Source organism: Rhizophagus irregularis, chromosome 17 (genome assembly GCF_026210795.1).
Source record: "Rhizophagus irregularis chromosome 17, complete sequence".
Taxonomy (NCBI): domain Eukaryota; kingdom Fungi; phylum Glomeromycota; class Glomeromycetes; order Glomerales; family Glomeraceae; genus Rhizophagus; species Rhizophagus irregularis.
Window position 1 is genome coordinate 4,040,366 of NC_089445.1, and position 16,277 is coordinate 4,056,642.

The 16,277-nt window shown below is 28.9% G+C and overlaps 7 protein-coding genes across 9 annotated transcripts; 5 read left to right on the forward strand and 2 right to left on the reverse strand.

Moving 5' to 3' along the window:
* The first annotated feature begins 499 nt into the window (after positions 1–499).
* OCT59_009570 (uncharacterized protein) lies at positions 500–1,062 on the forward strand. Its single transcript, XM_066133664.1, has 3 exons — positions 500–575; positions 646–718; positions 809–1,062. The coding sequence occupies exons 1-3, from the start codon at positions 525–527 to the stop codon at positions 913–915; spliced, it is 231 nt and encodes a 76-aa protein (XP_066000082.1). The 5' UTR covers positions 500–524; the 3' UTR covers positions 916–1,062.
* A 26-nt stretch (positions 1,063–1,088) lies between these two features.
* Positions 1,089–2,811, reverse strand: OCT59_009571 (uncharacterized protein; the record flags this gene model as incomplete). The annotated part of the gene is made up of 8 exons (XM_066133665.1): positions 1,089–1,293; positions 1,364–1,537; positions 1,614–1,770; positions 1,860–2,038; positions 2,111–2,216; positions 2,303–2,317; positions 2,377–2,555; positions 2,624–2,811. The coding sequence occupies 8 exons, from the start codon at positions 2,809–2,811 to the stop codon at positions 1,089–1,091; spliced, it is 1,203 nt and encodes a 400-aa protein (XP_066000083.1).
* Positions 2,812–2,938: 127 nt separating this feature from the next.
* Positions 2,939–3,994, forward strand: OCT59_009572 (uncharacterized protein; the record flags this gene model as incomplete). Of its 2 annotated transcripts, none has more annotated exons than XM_066133666.1 (6): positions 2,939–3,036; positions 3,111–3,158; positions 3,224–3,474; positions 3,543–3,608; positions 3,670–3,745; positions 3,903–3,994. In XM_066133666.1, 6 exons carry the CDS (start codon positions 2,977–2,979, stop codon positions 3,909–3,911), a joined length of 510 nt encoding a protein of 169 aa, XP_066000084.1. In that variant the 3' UTR covers positions 3,912–3,994. The 2 variants fall into 2 exon arrangements, with proteins under 2 accessions (XP_066000084.1, XP_025182839.1); XM_025315432.2 differs by having other exon boundaries at positions 2,977–3,036; positions 3,822–3,989.
* On the reverse strand, positions 3,915–6,011 carry OCT59_009573 (uncharacterized protein; the record flags this gene model as incomplete). Its single annotated transcript, XM_066133667.1, has 8 exons — positions 3,915–4,293; positions 4,416–4,771; positions 4,845–5,197; positions 5,267–5,387; positions 5,475–5,554; positions 5,624–5,814; positions 5,889–5,894; positions 5,974–6,011. 7 exons carry the CDS (start codon positions 6,009–6,011, stop codon positions 4,700–4,702), a joined length of 861 nt encoding a protein of 286 aa, XP_066000085.1. The 3' UTR covers positions 3,915–4,293; positions 4,416–4,699.
* A 2,038-nt stretch (positions 6,012–8,049) lies between these two features.
* On the forward strand, positions 8,050–8,941 carry OCT59_009574 (uncharacterized protein; the record flags this gene model as incomplete). Of its 2 annotated transcripts, none has more annotated exons than XM_066133669.1 (5): positions 8,050–8,081; positions 8,232–8,269; positions 8,543–8,582; positions 8,672–8,787; positions 8,874–8,941. In XM_066133669.1, the coding sequence occupies 5 exons, from the start codon at positions 8,050–8,052 to the stop codon at positions 8,939–8,941; spliced, it is 294 nt and encodes a 97-aa protein (XP_066000087.1). The 2 variants fall into 2 exon arrangements, with proteins under 2 accessions (XP_066000087.1, XP_066000086.1); XM_066133668.1 differs by lacking the exon at positions 8,874–8,941 and adding an exon at positions 8,854–8,873.
* Positions 8,942–9,762: 821 nt separating this feature from the next.
* Positions 9,763–10,377, forward strand: OCT59_009575 (uncharacterized protein). The gene has a single exon (XM_025315430.2). It carries the CDS (start codon positions 9,831–9,833, stop codon positions 10,152–10,154), a length of 324 nt encoding a protein of 107 aa, XP_025182837.1. The 5' UTR covers positions 9,763–9,830; the 3' UTR covers positions 10,155–10,377.
* Positions 10,378–13,678: 3,301 nt separating this feature from the next.
* Positions 13,679–14,348, forward strand: OCT59_009576 (uncharacterized protein; the record flags this gene model as incomplete). Its single annotated transcript, XM_025315429.2, has 3 exons — positions 13,679–13,712; positions 13,852–14,146; positions 14,219–14,348. 3 exons carry the CDS (start codon positions 13,679–13,681, stop codon positions 14,346–14,348), a joined length of 459 nt encoding a protein of 152 aa, XP_025182835.1.
* Positions 14,349–16,277: the final 1,929 nt, after the last annotated feature.

The window sequence follows — 16,277 nt, forward strand, 5'->3', positions numbered from 1 at the left end:
TTATTTTAAAATGTTATCTTTGACTTATTTAATTAAAGTATATTTTTTCAGAAAAATTAATTTATTCTTTTGAAATTAATAATGTTATATTTTCATTTATAAAATTAAAAAGAGTATTTAAAATCTCCTAACTTTTAAATAATTGTAAAATAACCAAATATATATATATATTTATAAAAAACTTTAATAATATTACAGAATTCTATTTACTTACTATACATATAAGTTTTTGGAAAAATTTTACAATACAAGTCTGATCTGATAATTTATGTAATTTATTATTAAAAAACAAATTTTTTACTATTAAAATAGGTATATTAGTAACTTTTATTATAAGTATGTAGGATCGATTTATCACCATTCACCATTCGTCCATTCGCCTCCACGTGATTTTGTGCCGCCTAAATTTTGATTGGCTCGACGTTTCATGATTAACAGACACGTGCGAATGTTCAATTTAAATTTGTAATGTGTTTTAAGATATCTAAATATTTTTTTTACATAATACTTTCTTTTTTTAAAAAATGTTTTCCCAATTAATTCATTATTGGTCCAGAAGATACATAACTGAAAAGGTAGTTTAAATTTAGTTCAAAGTTTTTTCTTGTTCTTAACTGTATTAACCAATTTCTCAATATTATTAAGTTATTAGAAAGTCCAGCTTTTCACAGGTTTGCTACGAAAACACATACACATATATCAAAAATGACAGAAAAAGGTATGTAATGTTACATTTGTAATGTTCAATTTCTAATAATTTGAATGAAATAAATAACTTCATGTTCCTTTTCATTTATTGTTAAATTAGCTTCACCTTATATTAATGAAAGTGCAAAACGTACAGAAATATTTATGAGAAGCTTTAAAGAAAATTTAAAACGGGAAGCTGAAAAAACAAATTGGCCAAAAGTCTAATAATTTTTTCATCTTACACTTTCTAAGAATCGCGTAATCAAATCCCTATATAAAAAAAACTATAATTCTATTTTTTAAAAAATATTTTCTATTATATAAATTTGTAACAAAATAATAACTAATAAAATTATTATATATATTTTTTTTTAAGAAAGGCGGTTGGTATTTATTAATTAATGACTTGAAGTAGTTGCCAGACATCCTGGACAATTGTGAATAACTTCATGAACGAAAACATCACAGTCAATACAAAAATATTGATTGCATTTATTACACTTATATCGTCCACTTGTATCAGGAGCAACACGCGCTCCTAATGAGGTTGACGTTGGATTTGGAAAAGGCATTTGACATGAGAAACAATGTGTTGCAAATGCACTATAAAAATAAATATATTAATAAATGTACGATAAATAGCAAACAAACTAAAAGATTTATAGTATCTAACCTATTCCACGGTACTTCTACAAAATTATCTATAGGAAACAAATGATGATACGATCTTGCCAAGTGTGGACTTGACACAAGTGTAAGTTCACACACTGGACAATCCGTTGGCAAATCACAAATCTTTGAATTACATCGAGCACAAATGTAACCGCTAGTTGTAGGTTTTGAATGACTATATAGTAAAATTAAGTATAGTTAAAATTATTGAATAATTTCCTTATAATATGACAAAATTAAGAAATTCATACCATGCACAAAGTGAAGGCATTGAATCAGTAACGCTGCTTGGAAATCCCATTATAACTAATTCGGCTTTGTTTTGAGCAGCAGAAACTGGTGGTGGTGGTATAATTTCAAACAACAAATCTTTGAAATGTGCCTCATTTAGAACCACTCCATATGTACCTAAAAAAAATAATCTTTATAAATAAATAATGAGAATAACAATGAGAATAAAAAGTTTTTTTTGAAGAAAAAAAACAAATTTGTACTACCTTTTGTTTTTTTACACATGAGTTTACATATCTGTACCTCAGCAGCTAACCCAACTACTGAGACACGAATGTTTTCACTTACTAAACTATCTATCGTATCGTATATGTCACCCGGATCGCAAGTTGTAAGAGATCCCATAATTATCAGCATTTCTCGCGATCCATGAGCTGGAACATGACTAAACAAATTTAGATCATTAAATGAATAAATAAACATATTAATTTTAAAATATAAATAATATATTATTTACATCAAAGTTGATCTTGCCATCTGTAAAGAATTCTGTAAAGACGGTTCCCCATCAGTATCTGTATTTTTCTTGTTTTTTAAAACTCGTATATTATCCATTGGATTACCTATATAAAGTTAAAATTAAAATATTAATTTAATGGAAAATGGGAATGAAAGTTTATTTTTGACTATAATTTATCATCAATATTACAAAGTAAGAGGCTGGCTTGTTACCAGTCAGATCGGTAAGTTTTTCCGCAATGCCACCCTTTGTTACAATTATACCAAGTTGAGAAATTGGATTCTGATCAAAATATTCTAAAATAAATTGCTCGGCATATGAAAGAGTTAGTTCTAGTCGAGATGGGCGAAGATCTTTCTCCATCATTGCTTCTGAAAGATCTATTATCAAAAACATATGTCTTATTATCCCACGTCGAATAGTTGATGTATCTCGAAAAAGTCTAAAAAGAAGTTATTGACTCAATTATTAAAAAGTAAGAAAAAATAAAAAAAAATTGGTATCACTTACTTTTTTCTCTTCATACGATGCTGAAGATTTTCAACAGTTCGTTTCAAACTGCCATCCTCGTCTTCCTGTAGCACATCCCAACTGCGTTTATATTCTTCCTCCCAGGAATAACCAGTTTGTTGAGCAGTATTTTGAATTTCATCGTCTACATCAATATACTCTTCAGTTTGTTTGTATTGTTTAGACATTACGTAACTGTAAAAAGCGAAAAGTGAGTGTTTTTTATAAATCTGTCGATCTTGGTCAATTTTAAAAATTTACTGTAAATCAATTTGTAGATCAATTTGTAGATCATAGATGTAAAAATTTATTTTATATTCATTTTCCTGCAATTGCAGTATATTCTTGAAGACATGGGGGCCTCACAATCATTAGAAACTCCTATTACAATTTATAACGAGTCTAATATTAGGGTATGTAAAACGAACTGTTACATAATTACGGCTAAAACATAAAAATTCCTTTGATAAGATTCTTTTTGATATAGTTTTCTCGTGGATTAGTTGAAAAATTACAACGAGAGAGAGAGAGAGCGGTAAATATCTTAATTGTTTAAGATTAAAATACTTCACGCACATTAATTTTTATCACTTTAAATAGAAGCATGCCAAACAAGAAATATCACAACCAACTACTTATTCAGGTGATGGTAAAGTACTTAATGAAGAATTGGAAAATATAATTAAAGTACGTGTAGACGATGAATTAAAACGAATTCGTGAAAGAGAAGATGAAGTTGCTCAACGTGTTCAAGAAGAACTATTTAGACAGAAAATTTCACTTACTGATAGTGGTGCTAGTTCTGCTTCTACCGAACATGATATAAATGAATTGATTGAAAGAATTGAAAGGTACTATCTGTGTTCGATTCTTTAATATATATATATCTTTAATATAAAATTTGTTTTTTTTTTATTAGAAAATATAAAAGTAGTGTTTCATCTGAAATAATTGAACAACAACGGGCTGTGATATCTTGTTACAAGTAAATATATAAGTTTTAGAATATGTTTTAATGAAGCGAAATCTAATGAATCTTTTAATAGGAATAACAGTTCACGAACCCTCGATTGTTGGGAGGAAGTACAAAAATTCAAACGTGTCACACGAGATGCAGCTCAGGTAACATTTATCTTTAAAGACTATTTATAATCTATTTTCCAGCTACTCCTAATTTATCATATTTCTTATTATTAAGGAATCTATTGCTTCTCTTAACCGATCGTAATACTTTAATATTAAATGAATATTTATTCCAATACCTTTTTTTTTGCATTAGATATATTAATTTACTTTAAGAAAAAAAAAAAATAACCTTTTAATAAAACTTTTGAAGTTCTGCTGAAAATAGCAGAATACATTACAAACTAATTAATATAGAGAACCGAATTGATACTTTCTTTCTCTTCTAATTATTATTTATTGTCCAGAAACTTAATGTTAAGGATAATTTATCATTTATTTTTGGCAGAATTACGAATAAGCTAATTTTTTTTTCTAATTTTAACAATAATTACCGAGTAATATTATATAAAATTTTTTTTACGAGTATAAGGGAATTGAGAAATGGTCGAGATCCAAAAAAGTTACCGTCAAATTATTTACCATAGGTTCCAATGAATTCCTCCTTTCTTCGATTTTTCTTATAGAATTATATAAGTGCTCCATATCTACGTAGTAGAAGAACGTGACAAAAACACGTATCCCAAAACAATAGCAGTCAGTACAATAGCAACCGCAAATACACTACTACCAACACCACCACCCGAACTATTACTATTTTTTTTCTCACCGCTACCCCGTCTATTTTTACGAGGCTTGGATGATTTATTTTTAGATTTCAGTGGAATTGATGACGATGATGATATTGATCCATACCCGAAAACATTTTTAATAGGATTCCAATAATATGATTGCCAGTTATTACGAACTGCATCTACTTCTCCAATAGGAACCCCTTCTTGATTAATATGAACACGAGTGAAATCGCTTGCTTGTTCAAATTTAATAGTAACCGTCGAAAAATGTCCTATTGACACGAATATTGATAGTTAAGTTCAAATAAAACAGGATGATCTAAATATCAAAAATTATACCTTCTGGCCAAGTTTTTAAACGCCATGTCTGTACAATCTTTTCGTTTTGAACCTTAAAAAAAAAAAAAATATTAAATTATTAATTATAATAACGAAAGCTAATCTTTGAAAGAATCGTTACTTACTAATTCCACCATAGTTCCGGTAACATTCCCATCAAATAAACTAAATACGCTTCCAACATGTCTAAATATATCCGGTCTAGATCTTGTCCAAGCTGCAACACGACCAGGATCAAGCAACGTTTCGTAAATTTGATCTGCCGAAGTTTGTAATTCAACAACTTCACTAATATTAGTTGTATTAATAATTTTTTGCGCTGAAGACTTGACGGTATCCGAATTAGATGTAGTAGGTGTTGCAGGTCGAGGAGGGGTTGATGCCGTATGAATTTGGGAAGGTTCAATGGGCGTAACTGCCCTTGGAGGAGTTGCAGGTCCAAGTTGAGAAGATTCAATCTTAACATCTTTACTATGAGCTAACAAAAGTACACTAATTAATTTTTTTTTCGAGATACAATCTACTATAAACTTTAAATTTGACGTACTTTCAACCATATCATTTCCGAGATTCTTAAACTGCTCTTTCAACAAGGGAATCAAGTGCGTGCGTACAACTTCCTTAATTGGCCTTTTTGAATCATTTTCTTCCTCAACCGTGATTTCAAACTAGAACAAAGAATATGTTAAAATGTAGGGAAAGTTATTTTTAAAGACACATAATTTTACGATGAAAAAAATTCAATTCTAAGTTACATCAAAGTCTCCTTCTGATCCAGAATCTAGTTCAGGGATCTTAATTGTACCCTTAGCCTCGTTATCATCCGAAGTATTGCCTATGAAATTATAACTAAGCATTAGGTAAATTTTATTTAATTTAAAGTTATTAAAAGAAATTTATTTACCCGACCAAGTTAGTTCTAGATTTAAATCAATAATAGGTATCAATTTTCCTTTTCTTTGATTTAATTCGGCATCACCCGAGCATTCTGTCAAATCATTAATTTGAACACAGATTCCGTTATCTTCGGCTATAAGGTTGGCCGATTGTTCTTTCAAATATTCTTTAGCCCAGTTCAAGCAATTTTTGCTGGTCCTATGAATTGAATCAAAGGATCACTATAGTTCTGTTCTTTTATTTTTGCGTATATATTCTGTTTGAATACTTACCAATGCCTGAAATAAGAACAAAATAAATTAATACCGCATTTTCTTTTTACCTTACAAATTCAAGGGAACAAATATGGATTCTTACCAGTTATTTACATTCTTCCAGTTACTCATATTGCTCATATTGAATAAAGGTAAGTTGAATAAAGGTAAGTTGAATAAAGGCACAAGTTGAATAAAGGAAAGTATGAAGAATTAAAACCAATTAGGAATGTCCGAAATAAAGATATGATCTGTTTTATTCAGAATGTTCTCGTTTTTTCCATGTGGAGATCTACATGAAGTTTCTAGAATATTCCTGTAGACAAGCACGGGCATACATAAAAAAATTGAAAGTTAACAATTTCTCTTGCACTAAAGATCAAACAAGATTTGGATCAAAAATAAGTATAATTCTCATAGTAATTACCGCATGTATCTTATATTTTTTTTATTTGGCCACAGAGCCTAATTCGGCTTCTAAATATTAGAGTATTATCTATGCCTAACTTCCCGAACTTGTAATTTCATAGATTTTTGAATCGAATGAGTGAATTTAATACATACAGAATTACAAATTGAGCGACTTATAAGCTGATATAACTTTTTGATTTCATCCTTGTAATTTTTTACAAGAATTGGAAACATTTTCTAACAAGATAATTCACCCGTCCTTTCTAGATTATCTTTTATGCTGGCAAGTTCTTTTAACGATCGAGTTATTAGATGGAAACCGATTATTACTTCCAAAATTTATGCAAAATATCATGCATTAGTAGAGTATAAAAATATTATGAGGTTTATTAATACACATATCAAGATATGTCGTTTTTGATAATAATAATAATATGTAAAATACATAAAATCCCGAAATTTCGAATTAAAAGAATTGAAAAAATAATTGAAAATAATATAATAAATACATATCTATTACGGTACTAATTCTTCATCATACAGTATATGATACTATTTTTATATTTTCTTAATGGATCAATAATTGTATATAATAAAACTTTCCGGTTAGGTACAGTAATAAATTATAAACTATTATAGTCATCGAAAGATAAAATTCAAAATATCAATTGTCATTATAAAAAATTAACTATTAAAGGATGAAATGAAAACTTGAGATTATGTTCGAAATAATAAAGCATAGAAATCTGAGCCAAGATGAAATTATTTTTGAAAGAATTTACTATGAGTAACCCAAAATAAAACATTATCATTGCGATGTAAAATTTTCAAAAAAAAAAAAAATGAATTGAAAACAAATGAGGATCCATTCAATCATTTAAATAATATCAAACATTGTTGGAATTGGATTTTTTAATTATTTAATTGAATTTATTCAATAAAATATGAATGAATAATAAAATAGTTGCAACAAAAGTATACATGATAATACTATCTGAAATAGTCGCATTGTTGTTAATAATCTGTTTGGATTAATTAAGTTTATTGAGAAAAATATGTATGAATGGTAATAATACTGCCAAATTATAAAAAGATTATATATGGCCGATAATAGCGGGAGTATTATGCGAGAGTATTATTATCATTACAGTTGTCAAAAGAAACTTCTTTTTATATAAAATTCAGATCGAGATTCAGATAATCAAATTGACGAATAATTGTGATTGGGTAATTATTATTGCATGATTGTATGAATAATGAAAAAAAATGTGTTATATAAATTTATTTACCATAAATCATTAAATCTTATTTATAGAGAACAAATGAATAAATAACCAAATTTCAATGAACATCTTTCTAAACTCATTAATTAACTTATTTTTCAATTACAGTACAGTATCGGACATAAGTATCCGACTGCAATATATATTATATATTGAAAAATTTTAAAAAGTCAACAAACGTTATGAAATGGAATGTGAAAAAATGGCTTCTTTGTGTTTTCTATGGTCCTATATTCACTGTAACAGTCTCCTCAAGTGCACATTTTGGAGGATTTCGGATGCACAGGAAAAGACGTTTTAGTACTTTTGAAAAGTCGCGACTAGCCTTTGACTGCAAGTGATAAAATAAATATTGTTAGTGGCTTTTTACAGTAATTTATTTACCATCAGAATAAGATCCTAACCGGTCAGATCGTTCGAACCGCAGAGGGTAATAGATGACCTTCCGAAAATATAAAATGTATCAAAAAAATCTTTTAGTGGTAATGCTAAGAACGATAAAAACGCATTTTCTAAGGTAAAAAAGTCACCGGTCACTCACTGATGACATGAGTCCATTGTTATCATTAACTAAATAAATTCGCAGACATTTTCTATTTTATTATCGTTATGGACTTATGTATAATTTTTTTCTTTCGTTTTATGTCTAATATATTATTGGCTATAGTGGTGAAGCAAATAATGACAGAGCATTAACATTAATTGGTGTTATTATGTTATAAAATGTTGATATTTAGGAAATTACAATTATGATTTGGAAAATATTGAAATAGGCGACATTCCCTTCGATATTTGTGTAATCATTTGATATTCGTATGATTGATTTTAATTAACATTTTACATTAAAACAGCAACTAACAATTACGGAAAGACATTTAAATCTGTTCTAATCCATGGATATAGCAAATATACTTTATACAGTATATGATACTTCTAATTAGTGTCAATATACTGTACATTACGGAAATAAAAACATAGAATTTACAACAGAATTTACGACAGAAAGACGGAAGCCTAGGTAATATTAATACTAGAGAATATCCAATATATCTTTTTCTTGATTAGTTTATTAAAGTTCTACTTATATTTATTGTAATTTGCTTAAAGGAACAATACAAATTTTGAAATATCAAAAGAAAATGTTTTAAACCCGCCGACTCTGGTCTTTATCCGTGATTGGAATAGAAAGTATAGCATTGTCTATAGTATTTCTCTTTTTGCATGTAAATACTCGTCTTGAATACAGCAAATGTTATATACAGATTAACTTTTAAATTGTCTAATTTTAGTGATGATTATTATCTTCTAGTATTACTAGTACCCGTAAAATACTCGCGGTACTATAGGCAGTGTCATACAATAAATTTAGTGGTTTAGTCTGGACTTAACAACAGGTTCCCGGTCCATTGTAACCATATTATCTTTTTTCAAAATGATTGACCAATAAAAAGACATGGTGAATATTATGAATGAAGCAAATATATTTTTGTCATTTTTCAATCATGTCGATCATAGTTCTAATTGTATATAACGTAAAGTGACTGTAATTGGTTAATAAGAAACAAAGCGCTATTAATTTGGAAAATTTTAATTAATTAGCTTCCGGAGTTTTTAATTCCGTCTAACGAATCTTGGATTTGGATCTAATGCACTCATAATCTCATGTACAGTAACTTACAACAAATATAGCAAAACAAAATGAATTTGAACTAAATTTACTGAATTTGGAAAAATATGAAAATCGGAGCACTCCGAATTTAATTTCCTTTTTTTTAACTTGAAGAATGATTATTTCACACATGGAAATTCCGCAGAAATTCCTTGTAACTTTTCTTGCGTATTTAAATATTAATCCCGCGTTATTCCTATATGGAAATTAATTCGACGATTGGATTGGTGATCATAATAAAAATGCGAGACGCGAATGAAAAATAAAATTATATCTAACCATATTAATCGGTGGGTTCGAGGGATTTCATTCAATAATCTTCTTTTTGAAAGAACAAGGAGTTAGATTATTCCATCAAACAAGAGACAAGAGAAAGAAAAAGAAAGAAAAAAACATTTCTGTAGAATTTTTGTGTAAATATTTCTGCGATGCAACATTAACATTATAAACATTTTTCAAATTAGCATCTAACTTTCAAATATTGAACGATTTATCTATAAATAAGCGTATTGAACTTCCCTAATTCCACATTCTGAAAAAAAAAAACAAAACAATAATTGAAAAAAAGACATCATTTCAATCTCAACTACTTCCAAAATGATTAAAAAACTTTTTTTAATTCTTGTTCTTGCAATTGTTGCCTTCATTGCTTTCACTTCCGCTACACCAACTAATTTTAAAAGAGAATCAAATATTTCTCAAGTAACAAAAACCGGAACTTTAGTGTCTAGACGGCTTCAATGTCCAAACAATTTTAAAGCATGTCCTGATATGTCCGGATGCTGCCCTACAGGCACGAAATGCTTACGTAATAACAAATGCAACGTTCCATGCCCTTCCAACGCCAAAATTTGCAGTAACGGTGCTTGCTGCATTAAAGGCTCCACTTGTTCTTCAGACGGCAGATGTGTGATCCGCTAGAACGATTTTATTTTTATTATTCCTTGCTTATATTGTTATATTGTCATAAATTTTCTTATATTTACATTGTGAATGTACTTTAATTTATCATATTTAATTTATTTTGTAATAGTATGTAATGTATTATTTATAGTTAATTAATTAATATTATTTTACGTCTTTCTGTAAAAGTATTTCAATAAAGAACCTTATTGATAAATTCGCGTATCAATCTATATCCTTTTAAATAATTCAATTCAGTTTTAAATTTACTCGTGGCGTGTTTTATTAAGAAAACCTTACGTAAAAACATACATATAATATTTGCTTGTAATATTTTTAAAAATGTTAAGAAAATGAATAATATTAATTTCATTAACTCGCGTTATCCATAAGATTTCTAAACTACAATAAGAATATAATATCTTGAAGGAGAAGTGAAACACAAGATAATTACATTTTTTATTTATTAAATATAATTTTCGCAAATAAATCAGAAAATACAGTGGAGAGTACATAATAATCTTTTTCGTAATAATTTAGGTAAGGAATTTCAGTAAGGGTTTATCTGATTGTCAAGCTTTTCCTCGTCCGCAGTGATATTATATGAAAGTTGGACCAATGATGATAGATAGTATTTTAGGTAGGTTTAAATAATATACATAAAGTACAAATTGGTCTCTTTTCTGAGAGATGAACTAAAATTAAAGTACATATTTTTTTTAAAAAAAATCGCTGCCAAGTTGATCAATTACACTTTAATCTGTGCAAATTTATGCAACATTATAAAGAATTTACATATACATTCAGTAAAAAGTCATCATCTATGATCAAACACAAAAAGAATCTCCCTTGTCGTTAGCTTCACAGCCAGGTGTTTGGCAGTCATCACTAGTCACACAGGGATCACCGAGTTTACAATTTTTTTTCTGGCCTCCAACTTTACATCCACCAGACAAATTGCGCACGCAGACGAAATTTTCACAATTCTTGAATATGCAATCGTTGTTAGAGCTACAAGAGAAGCCTGAATGGCAATCACGTTTTCCTTCACCTATTGAGCAAGCTATGTAATGAAAATAATTTTTCAAGATGAGTGGTCCGAAAAAAAAAAAAAATATTCACAAATTTGATTAATTTTAATTTTAGGAAATGCTTACTTTCGATGACCGGCATCCAAGCTAAGCTAAGCACTAGGCTCGTGATTATACTAATGATAAAGGTAGAGAAGATGGTTTTCATGGTGATATAGAAATTTCTGTTCTTATTTTTTTTAGATATTTCGGGTATTTGTAATGTCTGTTTCAAGTGATGATCAACAAAATTTACACGACATCCAATGTTTCAAGATAATCAAAATTTGGCAAGGATTTACTAGGAAATTCATAAATCCCTAATTGCCGGCATTAATTGGAGAATATGTGAATACGATTGATTATACGAATAAAATCAAAGGAATTCCTTAAAATTAAATACAAATTTGGTTAAATGGTCTGATCAAACATATTTAATTTCCTTGTAAGGAAAAAATTATATTCGTGAAAAGAAAGAAAAAGAAGCGGAAATATGTTTCATGTCATTTATTATTTTGATCTAAATTTTATTTTTTCTAACTTTAATTTGATTTTTGTTTGATAAACTGAAGAACATACTCTTTAAACTTACTACTGTTTGAAATTAAAATAGAATTTCTATGAATTATTTTCTAAATTTACATTTAGCACGAAGTAAAATAAAAATAGTCGATGAGAACTTAGATAACAATACGGAGTAGTGAGCATGTAGGAACTCTCGTTTTATAGTTAGAGCTCGAATAATTCCTTTCGCCTACTCATTGATGCAAACTATTCCTATTTCTTATAAATTTAATAATATATCAACATCTAAAATTATTGATTATAAAGGCTTTATTCTGCGTTAAATTGCAAATTTTTTTTTTATAATTTTACATTTAATGTAAGATGTGAGCGAAATTTTTTATAATTTTCTTTATACAGCAGTTTATATCACTGAAATTATTTTTTTCTTCTTACATCTTTTGAAGGAATATTAACATTGAGATGATCTTTAGATCTTCTGCTATTGTTTCAAGTTTTTCATGAGTTTCTAGAATTGAATGGTTTTTAAAATCAATAATTTACACTTATTAATTAAATCATTAATTCTTTCACTTTCACCAGTGGTATGTTCGATCATACTCTATAAAGTAAACAATCCACCTCGAACAATATTGATATAGCCTTATAGTTTAACAATCATCTAATTTATAAAAAATTACATTATTTTATATGATATACTCAATAAAAATTTACTAAGCGTGTTTGTGCACTTGAAGTTCGTAACTTGTATTTTAAATAGGGGAGAAAAATCACAACTGATAGGGCGGGGACAAATATTTAGGGAAATTACCAAAAAAAAAGCTATATCCTTAGATTATTTATAACATGTTCGTCAATTTCATAAAATTCCTTGGAGCGCCAGCCTCCGTTATAAAACTGTTGACTTACGTTACCCAAATCAAAACCGTATGTAGAGGTTTGAACGAACAGTGAGTAGATAGTAAAGTAGAAAGTAAATTCGGTATATTAAAGGAGAAATATGACGCCATTAGAATATAACTTTTCTTCTCAATCAAAAGAATCTTTTTTGAGGTAAGACTAAGTCACATTTTTCCACGTGAATAATTTTGTTGTTTGGTTGATCCAATTACAGGGCTGGGTTAATTATATATATAAGGCTGTGCTGTTCGTATTCTTCAAATTTATATTGTGGTAATGGTGAAACACAAAGGTTTAATCCGTTTTTTATCCATTTTATTAATATACTGTGTAAAGAAATTTAATTTGGTCTCTTATTATTAAAATAATATTTTATTTTCCGATATACATAATACATTTTACACGTCCACAACATTCTCATGTAGCAAAGGATAAAACACAATGTGAGTAAACAATGAAATAAATTGCATAATTTTTTTGCGTTCGACCACAATACAAGATATAAGCGCAGGATGGATGATTAATTTTGATGCTACTATTTGAGAATGAAACATTCGTAAGTTTCGCCTAAACTGTTCTCATAATTTCTTACGCCACAACCTTTAGTATCAACAATGTAACTGGTACTTATGTTGAAATCTCGAATAAATTGGAAATTGGAGATTATTATGAAGTTATTGTTTAACTAGAGTGTCAGAATAATTTTATAAAGTTCATAAACCGCGTCTTGATAAATGATAATTGTTCGTAGTAAAAACTTTTTTATACTTCAAAAGGATTATAAGTTTGTTATAGGGTTTTAATTGTAACCATTACCGTATGTACATTATGTAAGCTCGCACAATATGCAGCATAATAAATAATTTTCTACGGCGGAAATCACCATCAATTTTATGAAAATAATATTGATAAAAATACTTTGATTAAATATTTTTTAAAAATATTTTAATAAAAATACTTTGATTAAATATTTTTTAAAAATATTTTAATAAAAATATTTTATTAAATATTTAAATACTTCAACTATTTTTCCTTCATTTCGCAAGTATGTCAAACCCGTTCAGATGTATTTGCGATAAAGGTATGTTTTTTATCAACTCAGTAAAATTTTGAGCTTTTCAATAACTATTAATTATATACAGTTCAAAAAAACAAGATTACAAAGTTAGCAGTTAAATTGCTTATGTTCGTATATATTGATCAATATTCTTTTTTTTTAGCACCTGAAAACCTCCCTCCATTCCTTAATAATCACGACACGGCCATTTTGGTCCTCCGAGCTTTGAAAAAAGACAAAAACATGCCAGCCCTCGTATTTGAATGGAATTTGGCAGGGTTTAATGATGTTGCGACTGCACCAGGACTTCGAAATGGTGTTGCAAATCAAGACAAGGCTACAATTATCGCAAATCTTACAGAAAATGGCGCGACAAATTATAATAACATAGTATTTACGTTTCCAAATGGCAACGCCATTGGAGCGTGGGTCGATCAAATACATGTAAACATACCATGGTATGAATGAAGGCTAATCTCTCGTTTTTAGATTCTTTAGTATCAATTTAATCTTCCTTTTATTTGTCAAAGGGCGGAGAACCAGATGGGTGTCCCAGACGTCATCGTCTCAGTCACAAGGATTAATCGGATTACCGAAAGAGACACAAAGACACCCTCGATCGCATTTGATCTTGAGAACTTTAGTAAAGTTTTCTTTTAGTAGAACAGACTTTACTATGTAATAATGTATTAGTTGCTGTTTCCGGCAACATTTATTTCATTAAATAAAGTATACTTTTTATAACGAATTTTGAAATAACGAATAAGAGAATAACACATCTCCAGCGTGATACGGGTTTTGAACCGAACTTTACTAATTAAATTCCGTACAACGTTTAACGAAGTAAGGTGTGCGAACATGCATATATAAAACGATCCTTTTATACTGGATTTTTTTTTTGAATTTTTATGAATATACCGAAGAATTTTTGCGAAACACTTTCAATGTAGTAGCCATATATAGAGATGGGCAAAATGCGATTTATCATGCACATGATGAAATATAATCAAATAATTTGTGCGCGTTTTTACAATGATTATTATAACTATTTATGCTGTTATGCTGTTATGCACATGCGCATCATGAAATCACGTGCATCATGCGCATGATATGACTCCAACATGCGCATTTTGCCAAAATTAATAAATAATGGATGTGTTCATGCTTCATATTTTATTTTACATTTTTTTTTTTGCTCCGGCTGTCTTTTAACAATACCGAAAGCCAAACCTGTAAAACTCTGTAATAAACAACTTAATGAAGTCCCTAGGAAACGTAAATCTCTTACAGCAGCACAAAAGAAAAAAAGAAATTTGTTTGAAAAAAAAATTCTACTCCTTCCTTAAAACAAAGAACTAGCTAATAATTATGAGGTTAGGGAAGGAATGATTATTGATATTTTAATAGAAGAGGACCGTTGGCTTGCTGTGGATCTTGATTCACATCAAGCTGGCTTGCGACGCGAAAAAGGATTACTTTTTCTATAATGAAGATGCTTTAACATTTTGGGTGGAAATGCAGCTGGTTTTATCATCAATAATAATATTCTTTCAAGTAAGACCTTGAAGCTCGCTTTTTTGTGTAAAGAAGATAAATTTAAAGGAATGGATGGGTTGACAATCTCAAAAAGCGACATAACCTTAAGAAATACATTATGCATGGAGAAGCTGCAAATGACCTTGATACAATGCGTGAAGAATTCGTGGAATTTTTAAAAAACAGTTAATGCGTTAACCTTATTCTAAGGTAATATATAATTAAAAATTGGATGAATTAGGAAATACCATAGGTTCCCTTGGCCTCGGTCTTCGTAGTCGGAGCTACTGTAAAGACATCTTTAACTGTGATGTGATAAAACAAGTCTTTTTGGAAAATGTAACCTAGTCGTACGATTTTTGACGGTCAAATTTCTGAACAAAACAGTCAAAAGACCGTGTAACTGTTTCGCTTACTTGCAATGCAACCGGGAGTAAAAAATTATGTCCGTTATTCATACACAAAACATGAAAACCTCCTGAGCTCTTAAAAACATCAATAAAAAAAAAAAGGTTGGATGCAGATTTTGATCTGGAATTAATGTCGAACCGAGAACACAAAGTCGAAACATTCTTCTTTTAGTCAATAATGTTTATAATATTACTCTGAAATTTCTTCCTCCAAACACTACTGCACACCTCCAACCATGCGATCAAGGTAATATATGTAATTTCAAGGTAAGCTTCAAATTGTACAGAATTGGTTTTGAACTCTAAGAACATTTAATCAAAAATATAAAATATTTTATACTTAGTTGTTTATTTTAGGTACAATACCTAAAGCTATATTTACAAATTCGAGTTAAAGCATATGATAATTTTAATGAATAATAATTTTAATGAAATACGTTGCACGTGCATGGGATAGTTTTACAAAAACTATCATTGAAAATTGTTGGCTAAAGGTGGATATTCTGTCTAAAGATGATAATGGAGACGATAACTGATAACCATGACGTGATGATGACTGTGCTGATACTCAAGTTTATCTTACACATATGAGGGAATTTGGAAGAGATTCAAAGTTGATTGATAAGCATGATCTTGAAAATTA

Coding starts and splice junctions, on each gene's coding strand:
- OCT59_009570 (XM_066133664.1), top strand. CDS start 525: ATGTTTTCCCAATTAATTCATTATTGGTCCAGAAGATACATAACTGAA. Junction 576..645: donor GAAGATACATAACTGAAAAG/GTAGTTTAAATT, acceptor AATATTATTAAG/TTATTAGAAAGTCCAGCTTT. Junction 719..808: donor ATCAAAAATGACAGAAAAAG/GTATGTAATGTT, acceptor TTGTTAAATTAG/CTTCACCTTATATTAATGAA.
- OCT59_009575 (XM_025315430.2), top strand. CDS start 9,831: ATGATTAAAAAACTTTTTTTAATTCTTGTTCTTGCAATTGTTGCCTTC.